This window comes from Nicotiana tomentosiformis, chromosome 6 (genome assembly GCF_000390325.3).
Source record: "Nicotiana tomentosiformis chromosome 6, ASM39032v3, whole genome shotgun sequence".
Taxonomy (NCBI): Eukaryota; Viridiplantae; Streptophyta; class Magnoliopsida; order Solanales; family Solanaceae; genus Nicotiana; species Nicotiana tomentosiformis.
Window position 1 is genome coordinate 105,614,023 of NC_090817.1, and position 22,206 is coordinate 105,636,228.

The 22,206-nt window shown below is 33.3% G+C and overlaps 3 protein-coding genes across 8 annotated transcripts; all 3 read right to left on the reverse strand.

Moving 5' to 3' along the window:
* Nucleotides 1-432: 432 nt before the first annotated feature.
* Nucleotides 433-5,167, reverse strand: LOC104089401 (E3 ubiquitin-protein ligase MIEL1-like). Of its 5 annotated transcripts, none has more exons than XM_033654338.2 (13): nucleotides 4,840-5,166; nucleotides 4,621-4,708; nucleotides 4,454-4,510; nucleotides 4,307-4,339; nucleotides 4,140-4,217; nucleotides 3,952-3,995; nucleotides 3,805-3,845; nucleotides 2,774-2,824; nucleotides 2,582-2,664; nucleotides 2,406-2,497; nucleotides 2,240-2,309; nucleotides 1,109-1,150; nucleotides 433-809 (listed from the first exon to the last, which is right to left on the reverse strand). In XM_033654338.2, exons 1-13 carry the CDS (start codon nucleotides 4,887-4,889, stop codon nucleotides 687-689), a joined length of 852 nt encoding a protein of 283 aa, XP_033510229.1. In that variant the 5' UTR covers nucleotides 4,890-5,166; the 3' UTR covers nucleotides 433-686. The 5 variants fall into 5 exon arrangements, with proteins under 5 accessions (XP_033510229.1, XP_033510228.1, XP_033510231.1 ...); XM_033654337.2 differs by having other exon boundaries at nucleotides 4,856-5,161; XM_033654340.2 differs by lacking the exon at nucleotides 2,240-2,309 and having other exon boundaries at nucleotides 4,856-5,167.
* Nucleotides 5,168-10,605: 5,438 nt separating this feature from the next.
* LOC104089400 (lipase-like) lies at nucleotides 10,606-17,126 on the reverse strand. 2 transcript variants are annotated; one of them, XM_009594279.4, is made up of 10 exons: nucleotides 16,931-17,126; nucleotides 14,778-14,851; nucleotides 14,341-14,406; nucleotides 14,178-14,225; nucleotides 14,028-14,095; nucleotides 13,383-13,455; nucleotides 13,128-13,289; nucleotides 12,566-12,760; nucleotides 12,082-12,170; nucleotides 10,606-11,066 (listed from the first exon to the last, which is right to left on the reverse strand). In XM_009594279.4, the coding sequence occupies exons 1-10, from the start codon at nucleotides 16,995-16,997 to the stop codon at nucleotides 10,850-10,852; spliced, it is 1,059 nt and encodes a 352-aa protein (XP_009592574.1). In that variant the 5' UTR covers nucleotides 16,998-17,126; the 3' UTR covers nucleotides 10,606-10,849. The 2 variants fall into 2 exon arrangements, with proteins under 2 accessions (XP_009592574.1, XP_009592575.1); XM_009594280.4 differs by lacking the exon at nucleotides 10,606-11,066 and having other exon boundaries at nucleotides 12,078-12,170.
* A 4,016-nt stretch (nucleotides 17,127-21,142) lies between these two features.
* Nucleotides 21,143-22,009, reverse strand: LOC138894527 (uncharacterized). Its single transcript, XM_070179229.1, has one exon. The coding sequence runs from the start codon at nucleotides 22,007-22,009 to the stop codon at nucleotides 21,143-21,145; it is 867 nt and encodes a 288-aa protein (XP_070035330.1).
* Between the last annotated feature and the right edge of the window lie 197 nt (nucleotides 22,010-22,206).

A 22,206-nucleotide genomic window follows, 5' to 3' on the forward strand; every position in this document is an offset into this window, starting at 1 on the left:
TAACAATAAGAGTACAAAAGAGAATACAAAATTAGAGTAAACACTCTAATTAATCCCAAATACCCTAAGAGAAGAACCTCACAAGATCACTCCAAAGAAAGGGTTCAAACAGGTGCTTCCCAACACTAACTCTAATACAAAACACTCTTAATAAAGGAAGAAACAAGAATTGAAGACAAGTCCTGTTGGTGTGTCTAAAATGTAATTGCCTTCCTTTTTATAGGCAAAAAAGTCTTGGCTTATTAGGTGTAAAAAAAGAGATACAACTTGTGCAAATGATGTCCACCACATAATGCAATATTTTTGGGTCCCAAAGAATATTGCCAACAAAATCTACACTTTGCAAAGATGCTTATGCTTGTGTGAGATGGACTCCATTAGCCAAAATATTGGCCATAATTACATTCATCCACTTGGGCAATTTTAACACACTAGTGCTAAAATGTGCACTTTGTTTTTATTTTTAAACAATAAAATGTACTCCCTTCAACTTCAAGCACTACAATAATTAATCATATATGATACATATAAGTCCAGTATCAAATCAGTTGGGTTTTCTACTCCACATAATTGGAGAAAGAATTATATTACAAATGCATCCGAAATGCAAGTTGAGTTGTGATGCAATGGCGGCAAATGATGTAGCAGTGGAACATTCAGTTTTTCCAGTTAGAAAAATATTGTTATTAAGGAAGAACGGGAGGTGCAATCATACGGGTGTTGTATGATTCACAGTGTCGACATTTCTGCCCGATAATGTGGAAGAATACTTCGGTTGTATCATTACAGTCATTACATAGAATCCAAACCTGCAAAGTAATCAGTTTACATGAATTCAGCATAGTTGATGTAAGAAGCAAATATGTGCCGAGGATGACAAAAATTGAAGCCTAAGGTAGTTCACTTCGATTATTTTTTATAGTATAAAATTATAAATATAACAAGTCCGCATTTATCATCTCAGCTTCATATATGCTAAAAAGATGCATTAAGGGGCTGCAGAACCTTAAACACCGACTGCATCCCTGTTGAGCCCTCTGGAATAGACTGTCAAAACAGTTAAAGGCCACCAAATATATATATGGGGTTAAGAAAAAACCAGAAGTACCTTCTTGTATCTAAGATCGTCAGGCATGATTGTCTCTTCAATCTGAAAGAGAAGATTTGGAAGTTGAGGCAGGATATGAGTTCTAGGTGTACAAGATTCTTGAAAACAAGTTAAACATAACACTATTTTCAAGTTGATGCATTAGTACTCTACTCCCTAGGAAATGAAATATCCTCTACTGTCATATAACTATAGGGGAGCTAAAGTCCACTTAACACTGCTGTAGTAATATTTTCAAGACTTTGACTCTTGATTATGAATGCATGCAATAAGGTCAATGAATACTCCAGAAATAACTTCTTCTCTTTTCCATTTTTCTTTTTCTTTTCTTGTGAGAAGAGGGGAGTTAGGAATTTATCTACAAGAACAGAACATTTATTCAACAGAAACCAACCAAAGTAACTAGGAGTCTCGCAAGATAAAATGATAAGCAAAAAAAATACATGGAAATGAGTACCATCCCAATAACCATAAGTTCATCTTGGGAGATACAAGTTTAATAACACCATTTTGTTCCAGCACAAACTTTGTTAACTGATACTAGAAAACCAAAAAGGTTTTGAAGCACTTCCAAACATTTGCAAGCATGCTAAACCTGTTCTAAGGTTTGAGCCCTTTTGAAGTGACAGAAAATTTTGAAATATGCTTAGGAAGAGTAATTAACCTTTGCTAAGCTTTCATGCCTGCAGAGAATTTCTACAAAAAAGACATGAATCCTCAAGAAATTGATTCCTATCAACCTCAAACAGTTATAATTGCAAAACTAATGCCAGAGGCGGACTCAGAATTTGAAGGTCGCGGGTGCACTTTTGGATTCAACCAAAATCTTCTTTGTATATACGGTTCCCACTACTAATATATCACTATTTTCTAAGAACATATACATGTATACATGGAATTTTTGCTGAACTTTACGGGTGCCAATGATCCCTCACTTGACTAATGCTCTACCTACTATATAAGTTTGACCATTAAGAAATAACAACTATTTGAGCTTGTTTAAAAAAAAAAAGGTAATTGGCCATGCACAATTCGTTAAGCATGGTTTTTTTACATGATAATATGCATCCTCTGGAAATTGGACTCGACCGACCTCCTAGAGTTTAATATGCACCAGCTCGAAGAACCTACCTCCTCATCCATTCTTCTCCAAGCTCTGGACATATCTATGATTGATCTGGAACATATGGGACAGCAGCATCTGAGTTCCAGATAGAATGAAAGATAACATAAAAATTTCCCTTTTATGTAATGAGGACTAAACGAACAGTAGAAATAAATAAAATAAACTGATTACTTGTCACGCTTTATCATCTCGTGATAGCACTCAGTGTGCATCGTGTGCCCACATTTCAGTACTGTTGTGTCCTTAAGAGAATCAAAGAGATACTGCATTTCAAAGATTATGGCAGCATGAATGAAAAGAATTGGCCGTAGAATCCACAGCAAAAGAATACACTTAATATACAATACCTCATAACAAATAGGACAATGATGCCGCATGGAGTTCTCTACACATGAGTGGTTATTACGTAAACTAACTGAATAGCAAGAGCCTACAGAATGCACGGCATAAGGTGAATTAGCAATAGAATTTGCAGCAATGAAATGATAAAGATAGAAGTAGCGACACCATAATTTGAATGCCTCTTGTTGAGAGAATACCAAAAAGAGAAGGAAGAAAAGTAAAAGTTCTGAGTCTAGCTGGAAAATTTCCTTGCAAGAGAAACAAACTTGAAAAGCTTTAGTATTTTCTCCATCTTTATCTTCTCTGCTTGCACTGTACAACCAACTAATTAACCAGTGACATCTCATGGAGCTTAACAACAACAACAACAACAACAACAACAACAACAACCACCCAGTATAATCCCACTAGTGGGGTTTGGGGAGGGTAGTGTTTACGCAGACCTTACCCCTACTCTGGGATAGATAGGTTGTTTCCGATAGACCTTCGGCTCCCTCCCTCCAAAAACTCTCCACCTTGCTCTTGGGGTGACTCGAACTCACAACCTATTGGTTGGAAGTGGAGGGTGCTTACCACTAGAGCAACCCACTCTTGTCCAAAACATACTTAAATGAAGTTTCACAACGAGAACTCTAGGAAATACTGTGACAAAACTCCAATATTCCACACTTTGAAAGGGAGAAAAAGACAGAATGAAAATATATAAGAACACCAAAATATGTTTGTGGCAATGGTGTTTCAACTAGTATCAAGTGTATAAATAAAATCTGAACATTTACGGTGATAATTTTCTAGTAGTGTATACAATAAAGCAAAGAATACAAAGTTCCATACTTCTAATCTACAAGCACGCTCCCAAATAAAGAAACTGGATTAAATGTTAGATGAACAACCTGAACCAACGAATAGTAGCTATAGAGTAATATATAGCCAATATGATTGTTCTTAAGACGATGATCTGAGCAAAAGATAAATTAATCACTGCACTGCCCCATGATTTTAATCACTAGTAATTCTTTCTTCATTCCCACAGGACAAGTCAATAATTAGGAATGAATAAAGAACAGTGTAAAGGATAAGATCCAATGAAGTCCCGTAGTTAGAGAATCACATATACCTTCACGCTTTAGCAAAAGACGAAAAATCAAAGAAACATATAACAAATTTAAGAAAAACAGAGAAGAAAATTTCCATGGAGCCTCAAGTTACAATAATAGGTAATGCGCACCACATCTATTGCAGTGAAAAAAGTTCTCATTGCCACCAACTCTGCGCAAAAGATAATATTCTAATTAGCAGACGTCCAAGCACCAAAGTATTAGTATCAGATAAAGCTACCAATGCACGGAGATATATTGTAGTATTTTACACTGACCTGCAGATTCCACAATCATCACAATGAAACTGCCCTTTGTCTAACTGAAACAATGGAATTATAGAAATAAGTACATCGAAAAGATAATTTCTAAAAATGTCAAAATCCTAAAGAACTATGGGCATTGAACTAATATAAGGATTAGGGATAATAATGAATTTCGTTCAGTAGAACCACAGGATAATTACATCATCATCATAGAATTTGCACACTTCACAGAAGTATTCTCCCATATTTACACCACAATTTGTACAAACACGAGCAACCTAAATTGGAAACAAGAAATACATTAGATCATCAATTCAAATAGCACCAAATAAGAAGAAATAGACTATATTCAAATCAAGAGACGCACCGGCTGTTCTGTATCACAAACTGAGCAAATGACCTGAAGTGCAAAATGAACACATAACTCATGTAAGAATTTCTAAAGCTTAATATAGAAGAAAAATAAGAAGCAAATACAATGGAAGAAAAATAACTACTAGTATGCGATTATTACCTGCTTGACATCATTTCGAACTAATTCATGTCGATCAAATACATTGTGCAACGAGCTCTAATGAAATAAACACCGCGCAAATGTGACAAACTATCATCAGATATATAATACAGCATTCACCAGTGAGTAAATTTAAGACTCCGAAAGCGATAGTCTAATAAAGTTACCGTAGCTTCATTGTGACAATGGCGACAGTCAAAGACTTCATTGCAACAAGGTGCCCTGATCCTGCATCTTCTCCTGTAGTGCTTGCATCTATATCGCATATATAGCCACGAATCATCAATTAAATTAATCAGGATACCATGTGACTTTAAGACAAACAAATATTACAGCTTATAAATCTGTTGTTAAAAAATACACACATTAAGCATGCATAAATATACATTTTGTTTTTCGTACCCATAACCCATTTTACCAAAATCAAGCCGTTCATTGCAGGAGTCTTCCATATTTGCAGTGAAACGTACACCCACCACCCCCAAATGTTAATCTAGCTGAAGGAGAATTGACAGAGGAATAGGTGGGGTGGGGGGTCTAAGAGGAGACAAAAGGGGATAGGCTCAAAACCCAACATTCAATCAAACTGAAAATGCCATCTCCTAAATGAGAAGGACCTTTATATGCAGGGATATAATTATTGAGACTACCCAATTCAAATATTGCAATAATAATACCATAAATGGAAATAAGCAAATATCCAAAAGGGGGTGGGGAGAGGATAAGGTAGTTAATTGGCTCGCGGGGTATGGGAGACAAAACGACAAGCACCGTTAATTGGCGAATAGTGAAACCAAACTCGAGGGAAAATAAAGGACGTTATAACGCTGTTATGGGCATTTACACAAACAGTTTTGATACGCAAAGCCACTGACCAAGGTAGTTGGTTGACAGTTGACATTCCCCTAGTGAAAAATGCTTACCCGCGCACCAATTTCAACATTTAACAGTTATATATAAATTAAAATAACTATTCAATTTATTTAATCATATTTAAATTAAAAAAAAAATTGTGTCCTGCACCATTAGTTTGACGTAAACATAAATGTGTTATAAGAAAAATCAAATTATGGTGGATGTCTACTCTTCCTCCATGATCTTCTCAAATGCTTAATGACATATTCAATGACATATTTTTCTTCACTTTTCATGCCTATATAAAGGCCTTGTAATAGATAGGAAAATATACACAATTGAAGAAGAAAATCTCTTCTTTCTCTCTATCTCCATTTCTTGTTCATGTTTTACTAAATTACTTTTATTTCATAACAACATGTCTTGTTCATGTTTTACTAAGTTGCTTTTATTTTATAACACGTTATCAGCACGAATTGCTCATTTCATGATCTTTTACGTCAAGACTATGTAAATTATAAGTAGGCAATGAAATCAAGTACAATAAAAAATGTCTTGAATGATAATACAAAGATAAGTTTTACATCCATCTAAACCCATTCATACTTTCATATCTTTGCATTAACTTTATGTGCAGTGTTTAGTAAAAATATTTTTTTCAATTGTATCCAGTGAAATAAAGAACTGAAAAGGTATATCTTTATTTGCTACATCTCTTATAGGACAAAGATAATATTCCAATGTATATCCAATGTATAATATTCCAATAGATAATTATTAAGGTAATTTAGTAATAATATTTTTACCATAACACGATGTATTTCATTGAAAGCAAAATTGGCATATATCCTAATGAAATACATCATGTTATGCCAACGCATTATCTATCAACGCATTATGGCCTAACATGCCTTTATATGGGTAAAGCATTGGGTTTGAGTCCTAATGCACCATATTGATAATAATAATAATAATAATAATAATAACTAAAGAAAAAATAATATAATTTTCATGAAAAAGCCTGAAGCTTGTCCCACTTGATTTGCTCCATTCTTGAAGTGAATGTGATAGCAGTGCATGATAAGTCTAAATAAAGACAAGTGGTTGACCAATGAATGCGGGCGTGTGAAAGGCCAAAATAATAATAGTTATCACTATGGTAATTATAAAAGAGAGAAATTCTTTGAAGAGAATGTGACTTGTGATAAACATTGAGATTGCATACTCATTCCTGAAAGTGAATGTGGAAATATATATATGATAAAGATTATGCATAATAATGTACTTGTGCATAGTTGGATAAATACTACAACTCACCTCTAAGGGAGGTTTGAGACAAGGAAAGATAATGAATATTATTGTATAGTTACGTGAATATATCATTGGTCGCATGCATGTGATACGCCAAAAAAATATTTTGTCATGCCTTATGAAAGTTATTAAAAGCAAAATTAAAGCAAGAAATTATTTTGCTTGTGATGATTTTGAACATGACAATTAGTATGATATGATTCTCTTTGTGAAGGAGACATTCATTATATGGATGGTGTGACAAAAGATCTTGTAATACAAAAGCAGTTAAGAGTTCTGAAAGAACTAATTTGTTACTACCCGGATGAATGAAATTGTTCATGACATTAATATTGTAGTAAGTATCAAAAGAAATATTTTGATTTATAAATATATTAGCCAAAATGGTTGGCATATTGAGACTATAAATGAAAAAAAGATTGAATATCTCTATAATTATACCGGGTAAATATGAAAGGTTACATGACTTTTCTTCTATTTGTACTATACAAGTATAAGCATGATGATGCAATCACAAGCCACAAGTAAACTAGAGGTTTACTGAAATAAATATTAGTTGGCATGACCGGTTGACCATCTCGGTTCAATTATGATGCGAAAAAATTAATTGAGAATTATATTGGCATATATTGAAGAAATATAAGATTCTTCAAGAATTTTCTTGTGCTGCTTATTCTCATGATATACCAGTTAAGGTTGGGATTGAATCCTTTGAAATCTGGAACGAATAAAAGGTGATAAATATATGGGCCGAGTCACCTTCCATGTGGACCGTTTACTATTATATGATTTTAATAGATGCATCTATTATATGGTCACATGTGCATTTGTTATCAACTTGTAGTTTGGTTTTTGCAAGATTGATTGCTCAAATTATTAGAGCACAGTTCCAGAATATAAATTATGATGATTTATCTTGATAATACTGGTTTAAATCCAAGTTGGTTTAGCAGAAATTGTATGCCTCCAATTATATCTAAACGATGGGTTATGAGAACAAAATTGCCAAAATAAATTTTGGTATATGATGTATTATTTAATATACAACAGCACTTGTACGCATCTAGCCAAGTTATGATAAGTTCTCCCTATCACAATCGGTTCAGGGTCAGGAACCAAATAATTTTCATCTAGAAATATGAATGTGCTATATGATTTAATTATTCCACCACAATGCACAAAGATTGATCCCCAAATAAGGCTAGGGATATGAGTTGGTGATCTTAATAATAAGGGAGAAAATGGGAAGCTAAAAAAGTAATGCATGTAATGAATTATTATGAGTACATCGAGATCCTCGCACGAGAAAATGTGAACTTGAAGTTCAAGTGATAATTCATTTGTAAAATATTGCCAGACGTATTTGTTGACCCAAAGCTAAATGTCATATTCAGCTGCTAATGCTCCAGATAAAATAAAATCCACAATGAATAGAGTCCATGGCATGCATAAAGCATAATAGACTAATCGGTTCCAAAGATAAAACTCCTTGAAGAAGGAGAGGAGCAAATGTGTCATAATAAGGAGTCAAGTGCTCTAGAAGAGTACCACGACATAATACTTCATAAGACCTCATGGGAGAGGTTCAGGTACCTGAAAATAATAAGATAAAGAGATCTCAATAAGTTATGTCTTTATTGGGTAATAGTAGAACCGATATAAAATGATCGTCGACGATATTGTTAATATAATGTAGCGCTCAATATTATTAATATTGACGAGGATCTTGAGATCAAATCTGTCATGAAATTTGGACAGATAAATGATTGGCCAAATGAAAAATACGCAATGAAAATTGATTTTACCTAAAAAATATGAAGTTGGACGGATAGTCCCAACACCTGAAAGTATAAAGACAGTGGAGGTATAAATGTGTTCTTGTGCGGAAAAAAAAAGGTCAAGTCGATAGACATAAAGACGACTTGTGTCACAAGAAGATTTGTAAATATCCTGGCATTGATTATATAGAGACATGTTCTCTTGTGGTGGATGTCGCCATTTCAGGTTTTAATCTGGCAATACAAGAAAAACGTGATATGCGTATAATGAAAATCATTGAAGGATTTAAATTGTTCTGAAGCATATTAAGATTTTCAAGAAATTTATTAAATAAAGTTTCAAAAATCCTTATACGGATTGAAACAATCAGGGCGCATGTGGTATAATCGCCTGAGTGAATACCTGTTGAAAGAAGAGTACAAGAATGATTCAATTTGTTCTTGTGTCTTTATAAAAAGATCTGGATCTAAATTTGTTATAATCACCGTGTATGTTGATGATTTAAATATCATTGGAACTCCCTGGGAGCTTCCTAAAGTAGTAGACTATTTAAATAAAGGATTTGAAATGAAAGATCTTGGAAAGATAAAATTTTGTCTTGGTCTACAAATTGAGTATATGAAAGATGAAATTTTTGTCCATCAATCACCATACACTAAAATGATTTTAAAACGATTTTATATGGATAAAGCACATCCATTCCGACCTCATGAAAATAATGAAGAGCTTTTTGGTCCCGATATACCATATCTTAGTGCAATTGGTGCACTAATATATCTTTCTAACAAGGTCTGACATAACTTTTTCAGTTAATGTCTTAACAAGATATAGCTCTACTCCTACAAGGAGACATTGGAATGGAATCAAACACATATTGCGGTATCTAAAAGGGACTACCGATATGGGATTATTTTATGGCAATGATTGCAGTTCTGATCTTGTTGGTTATGCCAATGCTGGGTATTTATATGACCCACAAAAGGTTTGATCTCAACCAGGCTATGTGTTTACATATGGAGGCACTGCCATATCTTGGCGATCGACTAAGCAATCAATCGTGGCTACTTCATCTAATCATGCTGAGATAATTGCTATTCATGAAGCAAGTCGAGAATGTGTATGGTTGAGGTCTATAATACACCTTATTCGAAACAAATGTGGTTTGAAGTGTGACAAACTACCCACAATTTTGTATGAAGACAATGCAACATGCGTAGCCCAATTGAAGGGAGGATTCATAAAAGAGGATATGACAAAGCACATTTCACCAAAGTTATTTTTCACACATGATCTTCAAAAGAATGGTGATATCAATGTGCAATAGATCCGTTCAAGTGATAATATGGCTGATTTGTTCACCAAATCTCTACCGACGTCAACCTTTAAGAAACTAGTGTACAAGATTGGGATACGAAGGTTCAAAGATGTGAATTGATGCTCTCATCAGGGGGAGTTAATACGCGTTGTACTCTTTTTTTCTTACAAGGTTTTGTCCCACTGAGTTTTCCTTACAAGGTTTTTAACGAGTCAACCAAAAGGCGTATTACTAAACATGTGTACTCTTTTTCCTTCACTAGGATTTTTTTGCCATAGGGTTTTTTCCTAATAAGGTTTTAACGAGGCACATTATCTATGGACATCAAAGGGGGAGTGTTATAAGAAAAATCAAATTATGGTGGATGTCTACTCTTCCTCCATGATCTTCTCAAATGCTTAATGACATATTCAATGACATATTTCTATACTTAATGACATATTCAATGACATATTTTTCTTCACTTTTCATTCCTATATAAAGGCCTTGTAATAGATAGGAAAATATACACAATTGAAGAAGAAAATCTCTTCTTTCTCTCTATCTCCATTTCTTGTTCATGTTTTACTAAATTGCTTTTATTTCATAACAACATGTCTTGTTCATGTTTTACTAAGTTGCTTTTATTTTATAACAAAATGCAATATATGATGACTATTATAAGTATTATATATCTCAAAATATGAAGTAAAATAACCAACTTCGACAAACACATGCATAAATACCGTAGGAAAATTCTGATCATACTAAATAATTATAGCATGCAATTTTCCAAATTTATGATAAACTAACTTGGAGCTGTATTAATATATACTTTCAATTGTAATTTCGTTACCTCTATTTCTGAGTTGAACAGTAACAGTTTTCATTAGTGTACCACTGGATTGCGTGATGGATGAAATGGAATTCAGATTTGAGCATTGTTTCCGTTTCTTAAATTGAGTTTAGTTCATTACAATTTACAATAGTGAAGTTTTTATTGTTATTTACATGAGTGATATGTACATATAAGATAAAAATGAACTATATATATGATTTCCCCAGCGTAGGACCAAACTGCACAATTGACTGGGTAACAGCTCCAATTTAAGACCTCTCCAATCTTGGGGAAGCCAAGTAATGATCCCAAGAAACCTCTATACCGATCTCCCTTGCTCATTAGATTCCACATTCATCCTCAAAACAGAAGCAGGAATATCTCTGGATAGGATGACATTTCCGTCAACATCTACTGTGCCATGTGCAGCAAGACCACGATCCATCACAATTCTGCAGAATCCTGGATCCTCCTCGCCTCCTAATCTTACACCATAATATCTCAGATGATCCATAATACTGTTACCAGCCACTGACCTGGGAGTATTTTAGAAAATTAGCATACAGGGCAACATCTCTAAGCAAAATTCAGTAAGTTTTCCACTACAGAAAAGACGATGAGAAAGAGGCTGTCCAGCCTCTTCTTTGGTAACGTAACTGAACATGTTTCACATTGTATTATAGCGTCTGGCTATGAGATACTCAAAATCAATAATTAAGTAAGAAGAAATAATTAACTTCTGTGAGCATCCTTCTGAACTACTATCTCCGAACTGAATCGTAAGACCTATATCAGTTCAGGAGGGTTGACTTGAATAATCTTCAGTTTTACCATTGAAGGTTGTGTATTATTTTTGAAATATGAAAGTAATAGTTTTATAAACTAAATTAAACTACACCAATCACCAATAATTGAATAAAAGAATGATAAAGAGTAATTAAAAGATCAAGGTGAATGAAGAATGTCGACTACCAGATATATAGCAGTTAGGTCAAACAAAATAGGAATGAGGTAATCCCTTTTAAGGATTAGCTTCAGAACCATCTGACAACAGTAAAACAATTATTTTATTTTTCTTAGAAACAACAAGTAAGCTCCCTACAAATGTGATTGTTCAAAAGAGAAAAAACACCCTTCACTTTTCTTTCCTAATTTAGTAGGACAAAGTATCAACTCTTTTACAACTTAGCTTTCATCTTTATCCTTTCTGTCCCTTTTTTTTCGTTCCAGGTGAACTTTTTTGTGCTAGTGCTTCACAGGCACTTTACAGTTTTATTCTTCACAATTTTGTAGAATGAACACTCCCCTTTTTCTAAAAGATTGTAAGTAAGTAAATAGATTTCAGCAACAAGAGTGTGCTGAGAACACTGTTTTTGAGTTTTGACTAAAGAAAGAGAAACAATATCCATATTTTGACAATGACGCAGTGTGCCCATATCTAATAACTTGTTATAATCATTTCTCCTCTGTTTTTATCTAACCAGCATGAACTATCTTTACTATATACCGATTTGCAGATGTCTCATAAATTATAAGCCCGAGAGAAGTTACCTGCTACAAGAAGGGTCTTCCCCAGAATCATCACAGACCTTTTCAACTGTATAAGCAAGAATTCCAAGGCCAACGTTATGGAGCCAGACCTGCAATATCAGTGATTCCAATTAAAAGAAAAAAAGCCAAGAATTAATTTATGACAACAACCATTAAATTGATGAAACTTACAAAACGAATGACAGCTTACTTTCAATTTATTTGAGCAGAAAATGGAATTGCAAACAACAGACAACATAAAAATATATAATAATCTTTAAAAGGATAGCAAGAGTTCAAGCACAAGTCAACACTCTTCTGCTTGTTACACTGTTATCTTCAAAACATATATTTGCACTTTTGAATAGCCAAATCACTTACTCAAGACTTTCACTAAAGAGCTATCTCATTCCTTAAAACTTTTCCAGGTACTGAAATGATATAGCTAGATTTCATGCAGTTAATAAGGCAGAAAATATTTGAGTTATGCTTGTAAAACAGTTACCTCTGTAGGAAAATGATGATAAGTTTTTTGAGGGAAATACTGATAGTACGGGGGCAGATGAGGCACAATATCATGTTCATGTGTGACACGAATCGTGTTTGGCACCCGTTTGCTATAGTAGGACACAAAAGCAGCATTGCCAATTCGAGGTTGTCCAAATGTCATAACTGAAACATTCTGCGAGCCAAGATTTACCTGGAATAAACATACATAAATAAATCAATAGAACTCCACTAGCCATTTTTTCTTTTCTTATAGGTTCTTGTTATGTCACAAGATCCATCGAACAATGTGTACAATTCCACCTTTTCTAATTATAAGTACAAGCATCCACAATTGATCAATTAAAAAAAAAGTAATACAGAGAAAACACATCGTTTCAAGTCATAATTCATAAGCAAAGTAGGAAATTGAGACATGTAAATATTCCTAAGGGAGTGCAAAAGCAATAATGATTACAAGGGTATTCTATAACCAGAGCTATCAAATTGGAAAAGCAAGTCAAAATATATGGACGACAAGAAGTTATAGTATAAAGTAGCAGCAAGTCTTTAAAACATACTGTGAGATCCAATCCACAAAAAGCAGCCATGGCCCCTCCCATTGAATGCCCTGTCACCATAATAGGAATGTCTCCATACAGCTTTTTTGCTGTTTTAACAGCACTTAGCACTCCAGGGCGTAATGTTGTATTGTGGTAAGCAGAATAAAATCCATGATGCACCTGTAAGATGCAAAACTGACTATAATCTTCCTGCAGAAACGAAGGTTAATACAAAAATCAGAAGCAGAAGAGATTTAAATGTTGTACACTCACCATTGCATCTTCTGTTCCAGGATAATCTATATCAAGCTGCTTCCAGTATAGATCCTCAATCCAATTCTGTATGCTGTATCCAAAAAGTTAGCACGTGAACTTAGTTATCAGTATGTTGAATATGCATACGACACAGTGCAACTTTCTACATGAGCAGATCGACCAGTGGATATCCGTTTAAGCATAATCACACAACATGATCAAAGAGAATCTCTTGAGCAACACTTCACAACTTAGACCTGAAGGGTCTAGTCAACTTACCAGTCTCTCCACATAAAATACTACATAGATTCCCGCATAACTTATGCAGGTATTATTTATGAGGAAAACAAAAAGAAGCAACCAAAAATTAATGTTGATTTTTATGTGGAGATTAAATCTCCTCAAATCCCAACCAAACATGTATAAACAAAAGCTGCTTTTTTTTAGGAGATTATATCTCGTAACACCCCAGCCAAACGACCCCCAAAAGTTTTTCCTTTCAAGAAAAATGGTTTTGAGCTGGAGTAATGTAGGATCACTAGTATATATTCTTAAGATATCCATCTCAATAAATTAGTCTGGCTTCTTATCTGCAAAATAAGACATATTCTATTCACCATATAGCCAAATTAAACATATGAGTATGGTTCAGTAGAATGAAACCTGGTTCCTTGAGTGCCTCGGAAAGCAATTACAATGGCATTAAGATCTGGAGCCACTCCCACAAATGCCTGCAATGGATATGAATAATTAAAACCAAACTAGTTCCTCTGAGTGAGAGCAAAACATGCTTTTGCACTATTTGATATTCACCTGTAGACATCGCTTCACATCAACAATGAGCTCTATAATTTGAAACCCCTGCATAGGATGACGGCTTGGACAAATTAATCATATAAGAAAAATACACCATGAAATTTACATAAAGCTTCTCTTCAACCTGAAGAATATATACACAACAAGCCGAATAAAATACCTTCGTCAAATCATCACATCTTGGGCATGTCCAAGTAAATAGTTCTGTCAAATCTGAGATATAGACCTACAAAAAAGAGGTCATTTTGTTAAACTCTAGGTGACAGCAATCCAGCAAGAAAGTCACAAGAATGGATATAATGTTCCCCTGTTAAAATAGCCTGAACTGGTAAAGTATGGAATATATTAAATGCAAATCACATACAGCAAAGACGAGTAAGAAGAGTTCAAGGAATATAGAAGTTATAACTACACAGAAAGAAATTGGAAAAATTGGGATTTCGGTCCCTCTTTTATTGACAAAGTCCACTTTTGGCCATCATGATATCCAGCTAAGCACATCAACCATTTATCGAAAAGAAGTAAGTGATTAACCTTCAATTAAAAGATTTCTGCCCTCTATCCTACTCATTTATTCAAAATATAACCAAAACTGACCGTTGCAGCATATTCCACTAATATGGTTGCAAGCGTATGATTGTAGATTGTCCTTCGATCCTCCACTTTGAGTTCTACAACCAAAAAGAAACTTAACTGTGAGTAGCTATCTATGAATATGTTATCATAACCAACGGTGTCAATTATCACTTTACAAATATAATGCAGTTGTGGAATAATTTATTGTCACGCACAAAAATTACATTGAAATAAATAGCAAACAAGTGATGCCTGTACAATCCTATCTAGGTACCCATTGTTACCTCGTCATTTTAATTTCTCTTTGGAACATTTGAGTGCTTTATTTGGAGCTTTCATATCCATTTGTCCGTAGCCATAGCTCAAAGTATCCATAGACGCCACTATGTATCTGTTGATCCATAGTGGAAATTACTTTTTCCATCTCGGTAACTCAACCCAACAATAAGCTTACAAAGTATAAGCAATATGCCCAGTGTCTCAGCTGAAATATCCATATATGGAGGTTTAAACTTGTATCTCGGCCGAAATAGCAGTCTTGGTCATAAGCTTCATTAAATTGTTGTCTTCCTCTTGCATCCTAAAACATTCCTAGCCCATTCTTTTTCCAAGTCATGAAATAGTCTCGTCTTGGTTAAAAATGCATTACCAAGGCTCAAAGAGAACAAACTCAAGTATCTCCAATATATGCCTGAGGATTACTAAAATGTGTGTTGATCTCAATTTTCAGGCCAGGAAGTCCATGAATGAGCAACGAAGGGAAATGTAAACCAATGTTAACTTGGGTCTATAGCAACTGTTCGAGGGGGTCTTGATAAGAGTTTATATATCAATTCGGTAATAATCAAGAGGGTGCGCAAGAAAGAAAAGAGATGATGTTAGTAGAGGAACTATTGAGCTTGTCTTGTCCTTAGTCCTTACAGTTGACTAATGTTACTGAATCGAGTTACTTGGTTTATGCAACAACTAATTTGTTTCTAAGGATGTTCTGTAGTTCAATAAAGAATTTTCTTAGAATAGTCACTTTGTAATTTATTGTAAGACCATATGTTCATATCTGTAAGGGGTCATTTGGTATGATCTGCAGAGCGGTGAAATTTCCTCAAAATTTCTAGAAGCAGCAAAATCTTGTAAACTATCCCTTTCTTTTAACGAACGCCATTTAGTTAGAGAAAAGGGACCTCAGCTTACAAATACATATGGACTCAGGGGTTGCCCATCAAGATATCTTTCTTCTCATGGAGAATACGCAAAAATAATCTTGGGATAAAAATTTAGTACAGCCTTGTCCCCTGTTTGGTTACGTTATCCCATGATTAAAATTAGTACCGGGATAACTTACACCTGCCAGATCGTGGAATAGTAATCCCAGGATAAAGCAGTAAAATTGACAATCCCAAAATTAATACTCCACTACATACCAAACAATCAATAAGAAATAATACCAGGATAATTAATCCTAACATAACTAATACAGTATAAATTATCCCTGCATAACTAACCCTAGCATAACTTGTCTTCAAACCAAACGACCCCTAACATATCTCTTTTTTTCTTATCTAACGAGATATCCAGTATCCAATTTTTTTATTTTTGTTTTGAAGTATTTCCCACTGTAATACATCTAGTACTGCATGTGATTTGCTTGAAAAAATAGTTGTGAGAATCTACCTACTTTAAAGTGTTTTGTTTAATTCTTCAGAAGAAGAAAAAAATGAAGTCTGTATACAGTTAAAATGTATGTATTGGTTAATACGCTGCAACAGATGTAGAACAGAATCCTACTACCATGTCTGACAGTACGACTTTGAATTATGCTAATTTCAAATATCATAGCCTTATCTTGTGCATTAATATTGATTATTGGTGTGTACAATACTTTTGAAATAAAAGGCGATCATTTTATACATTAAGACCGAAGGTTTTCTTGTCAAAACAAAATCTAATCTCAACTTCCATAACAAAAGCACAGTACATAGAAACTCAGTTCCATCTTCAATCAATATACTAACAATCCCTAAAATATAATCCGAAGATACTATGAGCTCCCTTAATTCCTATTAGACATAATTGTATTACATATACAGTCCAATTAGATGTATTGCAACTCACAACATTAGCATTTTAAAAATTCAAATCAACACAGGTAGTATAGGAGTAGCAATTATGATTACCTCTACCAGTTGAATAGGCAATTAAGCAGGTGATTATAACCATCTTTAATAAAGTTCTTCCATCCATAACCTCTAGAAGCTAAATTCTGGAAAAATTTTAGATGCAGGGAAGATAAGAAGGAACGAACAAGGAAGAAAGGTCAAATATTTTGGCCTCAATATTTTATGTCCAGTAGGCGTTAGGTGCTTTCGTGCACTCGTGGATTTCCCCCTTTATAAATAAGGGTCGCCTTTGGAAAACGCCGTGATGCGGTGGTTAAACAGAGTGTTTGCTCGCCGTTAACGTCTTCGTGATATCGCTTTGCCAGGGTCGGATCGGTCTTTCCCTGCCTGTGCACGTTAGTTTACCCCACGTGAAAACGTTTTGCTTGGCCAAGTTAGCTTTTTGAAAATATACTTTTTGCTCGAAAATAAATTATGTTTAACTAATTAGTTTATGAGCAACAATTAATGTTTGATCTCGTGATTCTAAATATATATATTTTTTCAAAAAAATATTTTGTGAATAAACTATTTTTTCTGCTTTTTAAAATCTGCTTCTGTTTTTTTACTCAAAAGTAGGGGTGTACAAACCGAACCGGAAAATCGTACCAAACCGAAAAGTCAAACCAAGCCTATTAAAAAATCCGACTAGGTTTGGTTTGGTTTGATTTGGTTGGTATTGAGTAAAAAAAATTGAATCAAACCGACATATAAATATATAATTTTTGTATATACTTTTAAGATTTTATATAGAATTTTCTTTAAAAAATGTCTAAAAATATTTGGGATTCTCTTGCGGGATATAATATTTAAGGGCAAAATTTATTTATAGCCACACTCGGGCCAAACTTAAAACATCTAGTAGCCAAAAATTATAATATACATTTTATAGGCTAAAAATAATTCAGCGGCTAGCCACCAAATTTGACAAACTAGAGTTTGTCGGAATGGACAGCTGCCCACCGATATTGACAAACAGAGGATTTAACTATGTCCTTTCTCTTTCCCCTGTTTTCTCATCAGTTGGAGAAAGGAAAATTTATAAGAAAAAATATGTTTTTCTTCAATAAATTTCCTATTTTTCCCAAAAAATTCAAATATCCCACAAAATAAGAATGATCAACAAGATGATCGGAGCAGAAGGGGGTGGAAGACGTAGTTTTATTTGAGAATTATAAAGATGTTTGCTTTATTGGTTAAAGGTAAAATCTTGCAGAAAGATATCTTGGGGTTTTATGAATTTTCTGGTGAAATCTTGAGGCTTGTTCTGCTTTTCAGTAAAACAAGTAGCTGGGGAGTTCTGCTTTTCAGAATTTTGCTCTCTTTATTTGTTTGTTTAACCGTGAAGCACGGCAATTAACTAGAGGACACGTATAACCATTTACATTATTTTTCATTTGCAAGAATTGTGATTTTTAGTGTCAATAAATAATACTCCCAATGAAAATATTAGAAGTATGAATTAAGGAGAATTACATCAATCACCAATGTTGTCAATTGGCAAATTTTGTGAGGGACCAAACAATTATTTTCTTGACAAGCTATAATCTTTTTTGGCTTACATGGTTTCATCAAATTATAAAGAAGAGGAAATTTATGAAAAAGAAGAATATAATTCTGGTTATAACTTTTAAATTCAGATATGCAATTGGTCATTTGATTTTTCAATTATGTCTTGGTAAGTGGTAGTGTACAAGGCAGGAATGTGGTGGAAAGTATATACAAAATAGACTGTCAATATACAAAAAATATTCAAAATAGACTATCACTGTACAATTTATATACAATAGACTGTCACTATACAAAATATATACAAAAAATATACTAAATAAACTGTCACTATACAAAATATATACAATAGACCATCACTATACAAAATATGTACTAAATAGACTGTCAATATACAATTTATATACAATAGATTGTGACTATGCAAAATAGACTGTCACTATACAAAATATATACAAAATAGACTGTCACTATACAAAAAATATACAAAATAGACTGTCACTATATAAAAAATAGACTGTCACTATACAAAAAATATACAAAATAGACTGTCAATATATAAAAAATATACAAAATAGATATTTCGGGTTATTAGATGCAATAAGTTTGAACCGAAGGGCCATTTCGCGTAAATGGGTAAAAACATGGGTTATTAAAAATTTGAGAGGCTATAGAGGGTGGTTTTCTCAATATTTAATAGTATATGAAGTGTTTCATATCTATTAACCTTAAATAATAAGTTGTACGACCACTTTCTCATCAAGTGTTACTGAAATGCGTCAATCTCTTTATTCTTCTCTATTCATATCAAATGTTAAGATCTATTAAATTTTTATATATTTTTCAAATGTGAAGTGATTATTATTATTTAGGTATCATATTGATTTTTATGTTTAATTACTAAATTCGGATAACCTTGAAAGTGTACATCAACAAAAACTTATTGTCACGCGACTAAAAAAATAACTATTATGTGTTACTAAAAAATTCTTCCATGAGAATATTTTAATAGATAATATGTTTGTCAATTTTTTATATTTTTACTAAACGTATACTAACTTATAAAAAATTTAACAAAGTAAGATTAAAATAATATTTAAGTAACAAAAAACCCGACAAAACCAAATCAATTCAAACCGATATGGTTGGTTTGATTTGGTTTTGATAAAAAATGAACTAATCCGGTCCATGTACACCCCTACTCAAAAGCATTTTTTTTTACTTCTAAAACTTCGCCAAACATTTTAACTTTGAAAAAAATAATTTTGGTAATATCAAAAATATTTTTGGCCAAAAAGAAAGTTTGGCCAGACATGCTATAAGTTATTACGTATATAATTTTAAATGTTATAATCAATTTTCCTTATTTTGATTCATTTGTAATTAAAATTTAACCAAATCATGAAATCTTCGTAATATTATGAAATGGTTCGTGTGCATAAATTAATGAATTCTAATTTTTGTTACATAGACCTCCTGCGAATCCTTTAATTCTGACAAATCACAATTATGTGAAACTGAAGCATCCTAAATGATAGGAACGAATAGAAATAAGAATTTACTGATCATACTTAGATTAAAAAATCGAAAGATCGAATTGCATTAGAGTTCTTATTAGTTCCAATTTAGCTCATCAATTGAATCAGTTCACGAGCTAAATTTGAACGTCATGTCATGAGTATAATATTTCGTTGCATTTGTTAAAATATTTATTAAAATCTCAACTGTTGAAATTAATTAATTATATAGAGAGAGAGAGAAGAGGGATTATTAAATAAGAAAAAAAAAACTCCCCATATGTATGAACTTTATACCCAGAAGCGGATCTAGAAATTGAAGTATATGGGTTTCTACCGCAATTTTAAGTCAATATATTACAATAACCGAATTAAGGAACGAGTATCAATATCCAACATATATTTAGAAAATAACAAAAACACTTGAAGACAACATATGAATATAAACAATATCATTACAATTGTACTGGACGACTAGTCATATTTTGAAAACGATCAATGATCGCATCATTAGGTACACTTTCAAATACTTCATCCTCTATATAACAAACTAAACAATCATTAAAAAATTCATCACCAATTCTGCTTCGCAAGTCATTTTTAACGTGCTTCATCGAAGAAAAAGCTCTTTCTACCGTTGCAGTAGCGACAGGCAATATCAGACTTAACTTTACAAACAAATAAACAAGTCTCCAAGTCATGTGCAAATTTGTTTTAACCAATGTCTTTGAAAGATCTCCAAGTCTCTTCAAGTTAGAGAATTCATTGCCCGCCTCTCGCACATAGTCAATATAGATGTCAAGCTCAAAACTAACATCCTCAAGCATAGAATCAGTGAACTCATTCGGTAGTGTGTAGCAAGTTTCATAATCTTATCTTTATCATAATTTGCAAAAGAATTATCTGGACTCAAACTAGCCATACCAAGAAGTAGATCAGTATTCACTTCATTGAAACGATTGTTAAGCTCCGAAAGTTGCAAATCAATAATAGCATAAAAAACCTCCACACACAAATGATAAAGAATATGTAACACTTGATTTCTTACGCTTTGACTTTCCACGAACATAATCCATGTCCATTTCGGGGATCATAATACCATGCTTGACACAAAATAAAGAGACGTCTCTTATCAAAAAATTCCATCTAGAATCTCTCATATCTTGTAATTGTCTCTTTGCGAAACCAACAAGCTTCATTGCACTTATAGTATCTTGATTTTTTTTTTTTGCAAAGCCATATTTAAATCATATGTAAGTGCCAATACTTTCAACATTAAATGTAACATATACACAAAGTCATAGGATCTTATGTCATCCACTAGATTTTTTGTCATTGATCTCTCATGATAATTTGAACTGTCAATTGTAAGAACTCCAAGTACATGAACAATTGATGAGAATAAACTAATAAAATTACACACTGTCTTAAAATGAGAACCCCACCGAGTATCACCTGCCCTTTGAAGTCCAAGTTCTTGATTTAAACCGCTTCCTGTATGAACTTCACCAAGCACTAGTAATTCCTCTAATTTTTCTGCTTGATCATCTCGAAGCATCTCCCTACGCTTAAAAGAACCTCCAACAATATTTAAAATATTTACAAGAATATCAAAAAATTGTTCGGTCTCATAATATTTTATTGCAACAACTACAAGAGTTAATTGCAATTGATGAGCAAAACAATGTATGCAATATGCTGAAAGAGTATCATTCATAATCAAAGTTTTAAGACCATTAATTTCTCCTTGCATGTTACTAGCTCCATCATAACCTTGTCCCCGTATTTGAGATTTACTCAATGAATGTTCCAAAAGCAAAGAATAAACTGCTTCTTTTAATGACTTTGTAGATGTATCTTTAACATGAGCAATGCTAAGGAATCGCTCAATAACTTTACCCTTTTTGTTGACATAACGTAAAATAAGCGCCATTTGTTCCTTATGAGAGACATCCTTAGACTCATCAACCAATGTCCCAAAGCAATCCTCGTTCAAGTCTTCAACAACTATTTTTAATGTTTCTTTCGCACAAGAACTCACAATATCTTTTTGTATATTTGGACAAATCATAATGTCATTTTTTGGAGCATTTTCTAATACAACTTTCTTTACATTATCCTTCTTATTTGTATACTACTTTAAGAGATCCAAGAAGTTGCCTCTTCTTGTAGAAGTTTCATGTTCATCGTGACCCCGAAAAGGCATTCCTTCTTTCAAAAGATACCTTGCAACATCAATTGAGACATTCAGGCGAACCCGATACTCAC